The 12,559-nt window shown below is 49.3% G+C and overlaps 1 protein-coding gene across 1 annotated transcript in view; it reads left to right on the top strand.

The window, feature by feature from the left end:
* The window catches only part of Ehd3 (EH domain containing 3), a 29,180-nt gene extending 16,941 nt beyond the window's left edge, over positions 1-12,239 (top strand). The window contains exons 4-6 of the mRNA XM_038318371.1: positions 5,890-6,302; positions 6,752-6,916; positions 8,902-12,239. Of these exons, the coding sequence (XP_038174299.1) occupies positions 5,890-6,302; positions 6,752-6,916; positions 8,902-9,429 (1,106 nt within the window). The 3' untranslated portion in view covers positions 9,430-12,239. The remainder of the gene's footprint in view (positions 1-5,889; positions 6,303-6,751; positions 6,917-8,901) is intronic.
* Positions 12,240-12,559: the final 320 nt, after the last annotated feature.

Raw genomic sequence — 12,559 nt, 5'->3', positions numbered from 1 at the left:
ATGCACCTGCTAGGTCAGTGATCAGGCCTGGAGAGGACAGCCTTGAGGGGCCCAAGGGCACTAGACTTGGACTTGTAGTTCAGGGCTGTGGCCTGACAAAGCCCCCGAAGTCTCAGGGAAATGCATTGTAGAGACTTATGACAAAGTCCACAGACCTCTTCCCTCTTTAGCGGCTCTCCAAGGCTGCATGTTACATGACCAGGGTCAGCTGTGTGATTCATCACCCTTGAATTTGGGCCTGTGCAGATGTACAATGCAGCCTCGTCTTCAGGGACTCCTATCTTCCACCTCCCTGTCCTGCTCCGTTCTTTTCCGTTCTCCACGCCCTCCCCTGCCTTTGTCTTCAGACCTGCGCTACACACACTGGGCACTGGCGATCTTGATTATGTTTCCACCCCCTCCTTCCAAGAACTGAGAATGCATCAGGCTCCTCCCTTCTCTGAACAAAACAATGACTCTGCTAGGGTGCTCTCTGCCATCCTGAGTCTAGACTGGTGCAGCTACTGGCCAAAGCAGCCAGAGAGACAGAGAGAAGAGAAGCTGGAGGTGGAGCTGCCACCAGCCCAGAGCAGTGCTGATTTCAGCACCCTGAAAAAAAAAAAAAAAAAAAAAACAGTCCGGGAGGATATCAGATACCTCAGTGATCCAGGTGGTGGTGGTGGTGATGGGACCCGATTCAGGAACATTGTCTTCATACACAAGCTCTCCCATCCTTCCTTGTGGTTAGCCATAAAGCCAGAGTTCCAGTTTAAGCCCCTCCAGACTTCCCCACCCCCACTTACACATCCTTCACACATATACCCACACCCTGCCTCCCCCCACATACATGTATATACACCTCCTGACACCCACACACAAGTGTCTACACCAATCTACAGTTGAATGCCCAGACTTCCTTCACTTATAGGGTTGGCCATAGTCGATTGAGTGCTTCCTACCACCCTCCTCAAGCCCAGGTGGGCCAGGTCCCCTCAGATGGTCCTGCTGATTAAGCCCACAGTCCCCTCACCATGCCTCTGCCTGGCTCAGGGCTTATGGCTTAACAGAAGAGTTAGAATCAAGTCAGCACAGAGACAATCTTACTCTAGACTGCCCAACCCCTGGCAGTTGCTCTTCGGGGCACCCAGAGCCTCGACCATCATTGCGATGAGCATTCTGCCCTAGGCTAATGTCAAACAGTATGGTCTTTGTCTCAGCATGGCCTTCTGTCCAGGCCAGAGGTTGGGGTGTATGTCTATAGAGAAGACAAGTCCGTGAAGTTTCAAGCTTGCACTCAGTTCTGAAAGAAGAGTCTCTGGAGGAGGCAGGAAAGGCAGACAGAAAGCTGTTCCTGGAAGGGGCAGGATGTGGCTGGCCCTGGTTCATTACCGGGAAGGAGCACGGATGTTGCAGTGTGCAGAGGGCGCTGGAAGGCCTCATGCCTTCTCACATGGAAGGTACATTTCCTGACTGTGTTTCAGACTGAATCCGCCAGTTCCACACTGGGAAAGCCACACCGGGGCTTCATGCTCTCATCCCATGACTGCACACAGATGGAGCCCCCTGGCCCAAGTGCTCAGTAGGCTCAGAGCAGGTGACACAGTTGGGATGTGAGTCCTGGTCTCCCGAGTCCCAGTCCTCAGCATCCAGTACATTCCCAAAACCTATTGGGAAAGGCCAGGCAGGAATGGGGGCTAACTTGTCTTCTCCAGGTTTCCTCTTGAGACTTCAGGGGTCTTTGCCAATACAGCTTGTAGCCTACATCCCTAGCCTACCCCTGAGCACTACCCCGGGCTCCTCAGAGGATGAGCTGCTAAACCCATGCATGCACAGAGCAGCTGGGCCCCGATGCCTTCTGAAGGCCTCACTGCCAGTTTCGTGGTCACCTGAGGCCTGTGATGGGTCTGCTTGAACCATTCTTTGTGGTTGTTTCCTGGAAGTGCCCAGGGTATTGCTCCGTATTGTCAGCTAAAGGCTCCCATTTGATGCTGCATGTCTCTATATCTCCCTCTTTTTAAAGCATCCCTACAATTTAACAGATTTGGGAAGGGGTATGCTATATGTCCATTATAAGTAAGCCTCCGGCCTCTGGGTTGCAGGCTCACCTGGGACTAAGAGCTAAGAGAGTGTGGATCTGGGTTCTAAGCCTTCATTTACTAGCATCTGGTTTGGCTGCGTACTTCGGAATGCCCTTAACTCACCTCTCTATGTCTGTACTCCCTTTTGTGCAAGATGCATACACCCTGTTCACTCTGGGTGATGGAAGGCTGTAGAGATCCTCCACTGAGTTTTGTTTTGCAGCTGAAAATGCAAAGAACACGGCACCGTATATCAGAAGACAGCAAGGGAAGTGCTGGGTTATTAAGGAGTGGTCCTGCTTATTGAGTTTGTCTCATTGATTTCCTCCTGCCTGGCATTAATTAGAAATGCTTTCTTCCTAGTCCCTGGAGCCCTGGGGCGGGAGCTGCAGATCCCTGCAGGCTTCCCAGACTCTAGCCTGGAGCCTACCCATTGGATCTCTGGGTGCCGGTAGACATTCCAGGAAGAATCCAGGAAGGACCACTCTGTATTCTGTCACTCCACCCTATGATTCGGAGACCATAGGCTATTGAAAGTGTTCAGGAGTCGTTACTGAGGGTCTCGGAGCCATTCCTGAGATAAAGGGGTGTATCAGGTAGTCACCTTGGGCACGCTGTGCATCCTGGGCATTAGGGCGGTCTCCATCTAGACTGAGTTCCCTCCTCCTCCTAGTATCAGGTCTGCTTTTCATGGCTACACCATGGGCCCTCCATTAAGCCAGTTTACTATCTATATTTTTTTTACATCCAAGTAAAAGAGGTTCAGACTTGCAGAAGGCCATTCAGAAAACAAATGGGAAAGAAAGCCCTGTGTTCCCCTCCTGACTGTGCCCAGCTTTGCCTTTCCCATACCTCTGTTTCTGGGGTCACACATAAGTCCAGGCTATGGAAGCAGCTCACATTCATCCTAGAGGTTGCACGGGCCCCCGAGTAGTCAGGAGCTAGGAGGGTGAGCATTAAGGGAGCTTGCAGAGGCACAGCTTCAGTCTCATGGTCTTCCCAACCACACACCACAGAGGAGGCTTCTCCCTGCTTGTCAGTTGATAGCAGCTACCGGAGCCTGCAGAATTTGCAGAAGTGGGAGGATTAATAGGAGGCCTCTGTGCTCATCCCATCAGAGGAAAGGTTCCTGGAAGCCATCTGCTTGTCAGCAGACTGGAGGAGGCTTCCTGTAGGCATGCCCAGGGCACAGAGGCAGCGGCCTCCAGCCTTTCCCTCTCCCTAGATGTAAAAGCATTTTTGTGTCTCTTCTTCATCTTACTGTGTTCCCCATCCTCACACCTCTGGATGAAGACACAGAGAATTGTAAACCAAGAAAGGAAGTGCAGAGATCATCCATCCCGGAAACAGCGACCAAGGATAAGCGAGGGGATTCGATTGCATAGCATATCAAGTTAATAACTGAGTAGAAACTACAGGGATCACACCCAGGCCAGTGATCCTACAGAAACACAGACCCACAGAGCAAGCTCCATCCTGTGGCGACACACAGAGGAGTTCTCTATAAAGGGACCCGGCATTTGGCCACGGTCATAAGTAAGAATGTCACCTGCTTTTCTTAGATTTGATCCTCACAACCCTGTGGTCAAGGCATTGGTGGGTCCTGGTTTAGAGAGTGGAAGACTAAGGCCCAGAAATGTGCTGTTCTCTGTTTCCCAGAAAAGGCAGAACAGGATTCTGTGTATACTGTGTGCAGCAGATGCAGATGGAGGACCTACCATGTGCACCCTGGGTGCAGTGGGGATAGAGGAGGATAAGGCTGCTTTGTTCAGGTTGGGGCCACAGGGAGAGGTCCCTAATTACATGAGGGAAATGGGTACCCGTTGTTGTTAGGGAGATGTAGCTCAGTTTGTGAAGTGCTTGTTATGTAAACATTAGGACCTGAGTTTGAGCCCTGCAACCCACATAATAAAAGCTGGGTGTAGAAGTGGTGTCCCTTTATATTGCTAATCCTGGCACTGGGGAAGCTGACACAGGGGGATTCCTGGGGCTTTCTGGGAAACCAGCATAGCCCATTTGGTGAGTTCCAGGCCAATGAGAATATTGTATTATTTCGATACAATAATATGTATTGAAGAACATGGAGGATGGTTCCTGAAGAATGACCTTCCCAAGGTTGGTCTCTGGCATCCACATTCATGAACACAGATGTACATATATCTACACACACACACACACACACACACACACACACACACACACACACGCAGAGAGAAAGAGAGAGAGGGGGAGGGGGATAAATGCCTACCCAAACCTCCTTGAGGTGTTGTCTCAGAGAACTCATGATCCATTCACTTCCTAAAATGATGGAGGACTCCCATTGGCTAATAAAGAAACTGCCTGGCCCATTTGATTGGCCAGCCCTTAGGTGGGCGGAGTAGACAGAACAGGAAGAAGGAAGTGAGGTAGATGGTTCAGTAAGATGCCACGCCTCTCCTAAGTTAGGCAGACCACCGTGCCTCTCCTCAGAGAGAGATGCCAGATGCGATGAAGCTCCAGCCCAAGATGGACGTACGCTAGAAACTTCCCGGTAAGACACCGCTCATGGTGTTACAAAGATTATTAGATTAGTCAATATGTGAGTAACAGGCCAGGCAGTCTTTAAAAGAATACAGTTTCCGTGTAATTATTTCGGGGCACAAGCTAGCGCGGCGATCAGGAGCAAGGCTGCAGGAAAGCAGCCCACAGCCCCTCACTACACTAAAATCAATTGGCAACCAGTCCCCCCAATATGAATCTTTTGGATTCCACTGCATAGCCAAACCATGACCTTCTCCATGATCCACAGCTGCTTGGCACCAAGCAGAGCAGGCACTCTAGAGTTCCCGGAACCAGCGGATTTAAAGTAGCTCAGTGCTGGATAACAAGGTGTGGCTGCCAGCGGCCCAGTCACATCCTCAGGAAAGGACTCCATACAGAATAGGAGATGGGAATTTGGGACTGCAGCAGAGGAGCAAGGAAGGAAGTGAGCCTGGGAGCTATAGGAGAACAAGTCACTTGAGTCTGTAAGGAGTTCGTCCCAATCAGGGATGGGTGTGGCCACTTGCATTTTCTGTCTTGCTGACGGTACCTTGTAAAGAATTTCCGAGCCTTTATTCAAATTCAGATTCAAAACAGAAACCAGTCCAAGCTGATGAGGATGCGCTGCTGGAATCTCAGCACTTTGGAGGCTGAGGCAGGGGTGGGTATGGTATGGGGGATGGGGGTGGTGTTTAAGTTTGAGGCTAAACTGGCGTTTCTAAGAAGTTCAAGGCCCATATGAGCTACTGCAAGACAGTAAGACCCTACCTCACAATCTCAGCACAAAAGCAATGTCTAGACTTTTTTTTCCCAGCAGGAACTCTAGACCCTGACTTTAATAAGACGATAACTGGGTAGTGGCTGCCCTTTGTGGGAGTAGCAATGCTTATCATAGAACCCAGCATTTTCTGAGCATCATCTCCATCATCCTACTGGCCAAATATTCACTAACGACCATTCTACAGATGGAACATGCTAAGGAGGCTTGGGGCTAGAGCCCAGTAAAAGAGCATTTATATAGCATGCATGAGACCCTATATAGCATGCATGAGACCCTAGGTTTGATTCCCACTACTGCATACACACACACACACAGAGAGAGAGAGAGAGAGAGAGAGAGAGAGAGAGAGAGAGAGAGAGAGAGAGAGAGAGAGAGAGAGAGAGAGAAATTTGCTCAGGGTCAAAGAACCAAATGGGAGGAGCCAGGCTCTGAACCCAAAGACTCTTTCCAAGACTGTGTTGTCTTACATCAGACCCTTCACTATAGGTCCATGCCCCAAAGCTCCTCCCACTGACTATGCCTCTGCCGCAGGGTATGATTTTGCTGCTGTCCTTGAATGGTTTGCTGAGCGGGTGGACCGCATCATCCTGCTCTTTGATGCCCACAAGCTGGACATCTCTGACGAGTTCTCAGAAGTCATTAAGGCTCTCAAGAACCACGAGGACAAGATGCGAGTGGTGCTGAACAAGGCGGACCAGATTGAGACCCAGCAGCTGATGCGGGTCTACGGGGCCCTCATGTGGTCCCTGGGCAAGATTGTGAACACACCAGAGGTGATTCGGGTTTACATCGGCTCCTTCTGGTCCCACCCTCTCCTCATTCCTGACAACCGAAAGCTCTTTGAAGCTGAAGAGCAGGACTTGTTCAGAGACATCCAGAGTCTCCCCCGTAATGCTGCCCTTCGAAAGCTCAATGACCTCATCAAGAGAGCCCGGCTGGCCAAGGTAAGGCTGGCCCCGAAAGGTGGAGTTTAGACAGGTTCATAGGTAGGGGTCAGTTGTAAGAACTGCAGTCCCTTGGATAGGAGATCGTGGGTGGTTAGATGGCCAGGTTGGTTCCATGCGCACCCCAGTGACCCTCAGGATAGCTATGCTTTTATAGTTTCTCTGTGCCTTTTTTCTGCATCTGTAAACAGAACAGGCTGATGTCAATGGAGAGAAACAGTGTGAAAATCTTCACCACTGCACTAGATGCCTTTGTGCTCAGCGGGTACCACTGCGGACAGCTCTGCAGCATCAGCAATGACATCATTCTCACCCCCACCACTGTGACCTTACTTCCCGACACTGTGAGGGATGGAGAGAGAAATGGTCTCGGAAGCAAAGGCAGAAGGAAGGACTAGAAGGACCAGTCTGGGCTCCTCATGAGGTTGTCCTCTGTCCCTCTTTGTCAGGTCCATGCCTACATCATCAGCTCCTTGAAGAAGGAGATGCCCTCCGTGTTTGGGAAGGACACCAAAAAGAAGGAACTGGTGAACAACCTGGCTGAGATTTATGGCCGGATTGAACGAGAGCACCAGATCTCCCCCGGGGACTTCCCCAACCTGAAGAGGATGCAGGTAATGAGGGTCAGAGACCCTATGGAGGGAGGCAGTGTCACACTAGCTGGCTGCCCGAGAATGAAGGGGCAGGCAGAGCTCCTGGGAGAAACCCAAAGTCGGATGCAAGGAGGTGGCATTAGATACGTCCTTCCTGAAGGACCACTACTCACAGCAAGTGCCATAGCCAAGCCAGGGGAGAAACAGCCCAGCAACCCCAAAGGCATGGGTGTGTTTGGTGACACTGAAGACTTTACCTAGTGAAGGGCTCATCTCTACCATCTCTAGGATAACAATAAAGACCCTTAAGTGCTTCGGTTATTCCCTTCTTGGGAATAGTTTGTGGCCGCATCTTTGGGGGATGTTGGAAGCCCTTGAACCTAGAGCCGCCCCTTGGCATGTGTGTGTGTGTGTGTGTGTGTGTGTGTGGTCTTCTCAGAAGGAACATCTTCATCTGCCTTTTGTACAAGAATCAGCTAAGGTCTTAGCATTTTCCCAGCAAAGCATTCGCATTACCCTTAAGGTGAAAAGCTGGGAACTGTCCCCAGGAGCCAAGCAAGAAGCCACCATGCCATAGATGCACACTGAGCCTTTGTGTCATCTTGAAACAGGGAGTGCAAAGAGGTTTGTACACAAGTGCTGGAAACCCAGGGAAATGTCTTGTCTGCAAGATCCTTAGCATAGAGCCCTGTTCTGCTCTCCATAGTCCTTCTTCCTCACTCAGCCCTAGAGAGGAGGTGAAAAGTGTCCTCCCAACCTTGCCCTTGAACTGTAGCTGTGGATCCTTTAAGTTTTCTGCAGTGTACTCCATGTGCCAATCCTTGTTTCCTGGCCTCTTCCCCTATCCATGTAATGAGATTGCTGTGGCCAGAGCAGGGCAGCAGTGGGCAGTTGTGTCCTCCTAGAACAGTAGTTCTCAACCTGTGAGTTGAAACCCTTTTGGAATGGACCAACTCTTCCACTGGGGTCACCTAAGACTACCAGAAAACACAGATATTTACATTACTATTTATAACAGTAACAAAATTATAGTTATAGAGTAGCAATAAAAATTATGTTCTGGTTTGGGGGTTCACCATATCATGAAGAGCAGTGTTAAAGGGTTGCAACATTAGGAAGGTTGAGAACTACTGAACAAGAAACAAGTAGAAATTGGATATTCTAGGTTGAGGGACTTTCAAGATTGTAAAGGTGTTGGCGGAAGTTTCTTATCAAGAAGCTGCTTGATCCCAAATACCCAGCAGCTGCTCCCCCAAATTACCACACAGAGGCTTAATGTTACTTATAAATACTCAACCAATGGCTCGGGCTTATTATTAGCTAGCTCTTACATTTTAAGTTAACCCATATTCCTTATTACACTCTGCCACATGGTGGTACCTTTTCTCAGTACGGTGTACCCTTCTTGCTCTCTCCGTGCAAAGGTCTTGAAAGGAAAGCATCTTTCTTTTATGATGTGGGCTGGTAGCCCTGGCAAGGGGACCAGCTTTTATAAAGTCAACATGCCTGCCAGTGCCTACTAGGTCAGAATGCTTGGAAGGGCTCCAAACTTTTGAGACATCTCATTAGGCAATTCCAGTGAGTATCCTAATTGAGAATAGTAAAGCTGGGAGTGACTGTTGGCTTTTGTCGTGGTTATAGTTGCCTTAATTTTCAACCCCCATCACCTTGACCTTCTCACTAAATATGAATAGTGTATGACTTCTCTACCTCCCAGGGCACTGAGGAGAGTGGACTAGTAGTCAGGAAATGAAAACATTTTGCTTTGTGTTTTTCAAACATAAGCTCTCCTGGAGACCCACAGGACTCCTTCTCAGAGGGCCACCACCTTAAAGAGTTCCCCCACCCCAGGCCCTTGTTCTTCTTGTCTCCTCACACAGTCCCTTGGCCTCACTGCCTTCACCAGAAAGAACTGGGCAAGCATTCTAGAGTTAGTAGGAAGCACCTTCCCTGATGTGGAAAATCTTCCCTTGTGTTCTACTCCCTCCCTTTTCCTTCCCTTTCAGGACCAGCTGCAGGCCCAGGACTTCAGCAAATTCCAGCCACTGAAGAGCAAGCTGCTGGAGGTGGTAGATGACATGCTGGCACACGACATTGCCCAGCTCATGGTGCTGGTGCGCCAGGAAGAGACCCAGCGACCTGTCCAGATGGTGAAAGGCGGAGCATTCGAGGGAACCCTGCAAGGCCCCTTCGGGCATGGCTATGGAGAGGGGGCCGGGGAAGGTATTGATGATGCTGAGTGGGTGGTGGCCCGAGACAAGCCTATGTATGACGAGATCTTCTATACCCTGTCCCCAGTGGATGGCAAGATCACAGGTGCCAATGCCAAAAAAGAGATGGTACGCTCCAAGCTGCCCAACAGTGTGCTGGGCAAGATCTGGAAACTAGCCGACATCGACAAGGATGGCATGTTGGATGATGAGGAGTTTGCCCTGGCCAACCACCTTATCAAAGTCAAGCTAGAGGGGCATGAATTGCCCAATGAGCTGCCTGCCCACCTCCTCCCTCCATCTAAGAGGAAAGTATCTGAGTGACAGATCCAGGTAATCAGACAGGCAGTGTTAGAAGAGAGAAAGGGCATGATGACCATAGACACACACACACACACACACACACACACGTGACTTGACATATAGATGAGAAGGGTTCATCTTTGTTTGAACACTTCCAAGTTCCCAGGGTTGGGAGAAGGGCAGCTGTACCTCCTCTATCCCAGGATAAAAGCCTGCGTCTCTAAACTTCCGCTCTCTCCCCCATTCCCCAGAGACATGAGGCAGTTGACTGGTCCACAGATGGCCCAAGCCACCCTACCCCCAGTGCCTCCACACCTTGGCTCTGAGAAGATGGGAAAGGCTTTCCATGGAGTAGACAATTTGCTTTCTTTTCTGTGCTTTAATTTTTCCTCTTTGGCTTCCTAATTAGAAATTTACTCAGGGGCTAGGAGCTGTGAGGGAAAGGAGAAGCTAGGGGAGGATAATCAAATGGAGAAACCTCCTTAGGGCACTACATCCCAGACCTGAAGAGACACTGGCCCATGTTCTTTGTATCTTTCTAAACGGAAAACTCTGTCTTCCTCAACAAACTTGAACTTAATTGAACTCTGTCTGCCATTTTGTCTTCAAGAATCCCAGATAGGGAGAGAAAGGGAAAACCTTGGTAGAAAAGCACAAGGAAGCTGCCCTGTGGTCTTCATGGACAGGGTGTTTGTAGTTCAAGGATTTATCAGGCCCAGGCTGTCTGGATACTCAGTTTCTTTACATATACCAAGCCCCTACTATGTGGCAGGAGCAGTGTTAGGCACTTTATACATGTTGGTCCCTGAGGTCTTCACTAATGCCCTAGGCAATATATATCACCCCTGTTCTGCATTTGTCAGGTGAAGAACCAGAGACTCAGTAGTTCAGGTGACTTTCTCAAACTCCTGAGGTCCCAAAGAGAGAGGATTCTGATCCTCCATTTGTCCCTGTTCTGTGATGGATAACGGTCCCTATGTTGCTATCTGGTGACAGAGCACAGCACCATCTGAACACACAACCCCCTCATACAGCCTTCCAGAGTATCCAGGCAAAGGAAAAGCGCTCACCAGCATTTGGTGGGCCATCAATCTGACCATCTGCCATCTCCTAGAAGCAAACTGTGCCTTCTGGCCCTGTGCCTCATGTTCCCAACATCACAGAAGTCCAACCAAGCCATCAGGAGAGTGGGCTGACCTGCTAGATGCTGTTTGTGCCTATTCCTGCTGAGCCTCCCATCCATTCACCTTGAGCATCCCAGCTCAAATTCAGCCACTGGATGTCACCAAGCAGGACTTTGTGCTAGTTCCCAGAAGACCATCTTGAGAGGACTGGGACCTTGTTCTCTGTAGAGTTTCAGTGTTCTTGGCACAAACCCCCACTGTACTCAGTGCCCTCCATCCTCCTCTTGGCCTTTTCCTTGGCTTGCTCCCCGGCCACTGACCCAGTGACTGTCTGCTACACTCCTACTGTCATGGAAAACAAAGCAACTGTAACTTATTTTGTATCTACGTTCAGACTATATAGAGACTGTTCCGTGTATCTACAATGTGCTTATAACTGCAGTGTGTTTGTCATTAGGATTCATGTGAATACAACACATTTATCCTTTGGTACCCTCCTGGCAACTGAGCGTCATTGTATAGCACTAGATTCTGACGTGAGGCGTCTACTGGCAACTTTGAAAGAAAGTAGTTCATCCACTCAAAGGTCATGAATGGAATACCTTCTCTTGGACTCGCGTTCATGAAGCTGCCAGGGCCACTGTTTCTTGCTTTTCTGGAGTGGAGATGTTTGCTTCAGCATACTTCTCTTGAGTCAATAGTAGAGGATGGTTAAGACAGAGAAATCTCAACTCAGAAGACAGTCCCAGTGTACCCAACAGGTGAACCATTCCCCTATATCTTGTGTTGAGCTGGAGGTGATATAAGAAAGTATCAGGTGAAGTCTGTTTTAGTTCATATGAAACAGAGATGTGTGTGAGTCTCATGCCACCGTGTATGACGCTCATACCATATTCTTGTCCTCCTCTATTCCCCATATACCATCTTGTCTTCAGGACCACCCAAAAGGATCCAGAAGGTACAAGAATGAGTTCCATTTATTCTCTTTCTGCCATCTGGAAGGAGGAGGTGGTACTTGGGTCTCCTCTTAATGTGGTGTGTGTGGGGGGGGGGGGGGTGAGTTCTTCTCACTTGGGCGGTATCCCTCTGGCCCCAGCTGTTGTGACTTGCTGATCCCTTGCAGGACCTGAGGGTTTGCAATCGTTCCACCTCATCCAAGGGGACATTTCACATGAGAAACAAAGACACAGAGTGGTCATGGCATTTACAAAATCCTCTACACCTTTTTCCCGTACAATCAGCTTAGACCCTGAAGATTGCCAGTGGCGCAGAAACATCCCACAATCCTGGCCCAGTGCAGCTTCCTCTGTACCAAAGAGTTAAATCCTGACCAAAATATAGTTACATACTTGTGCACCTAGGTGAGTTGCCCACCACAGTAGGGTGTGGGCCTCTCTTCACAGACTGGCGAGAGGTTTCTCTGAGTCATCCCCACTCTAATTTGGTTCCCTCCGTTCCAAGAACTAGTATGTGTGAGTTTGTTCATCAAGAACTCTCTGAGGAGAATAAACTTGTTCATTCTCCCTGTGAAATACTAACTGGCCTCTGTGCATACTCAAACTATTCTGTTGTCCGTCCGTCCATCCATGAACCATCTTTCACTTGAGAGGTCCTAAGCACTCCCCACAGAAAGACTCTTGGGAAAATCCTAGAGATTTATTCTTTGAATCATTTGGAACTGCATAATAAAGTTCATGTGTGTGATCAGGTCTGTTTTAGATGAATCTAAGCAACTTCTAGAGTGTCCAAAAGCTCACATCCTAGTGGAGAAGTGTGGTATTTACAAAACACTGATAACACAAATAGGGCATGTAGGGAGAGATGCAAGCAACATGGGAACTTGGAGGAGTCAGAAATGCCTTCAAGACAGAGTGAAGGTGGAAGTCACAGAAAGCCTGGGGTGAGGGCAGACACCTGCGGAGTAGAGGAGTTGGGAACTGGGCACTGGTCCCTAGAGTTACACAGAGGCAGGTGTATCCATTGGAAAGAGAAACTGCGATCCCAGGTTTCCCTACAGCCAGTTTCAG

Source organism: Arvicola amphibius, chromosome 2 (assembly GCF_903992535.2).
Source record: "Arvicola amphibius chromosome 2, mArvAmp1.2, whole genome shotgun sequence".
NCBI lineage: Eukaryota > Metazoa > Chordata > Mammalia > Rodentia > Cricetidae > Arvicola > Arvicola amphibius.
The sequence above is the reverse complement of the archived record's forward strand: the minus strand, read 5'-3'. Positions and strand labels throughout refer to the sequence as shown.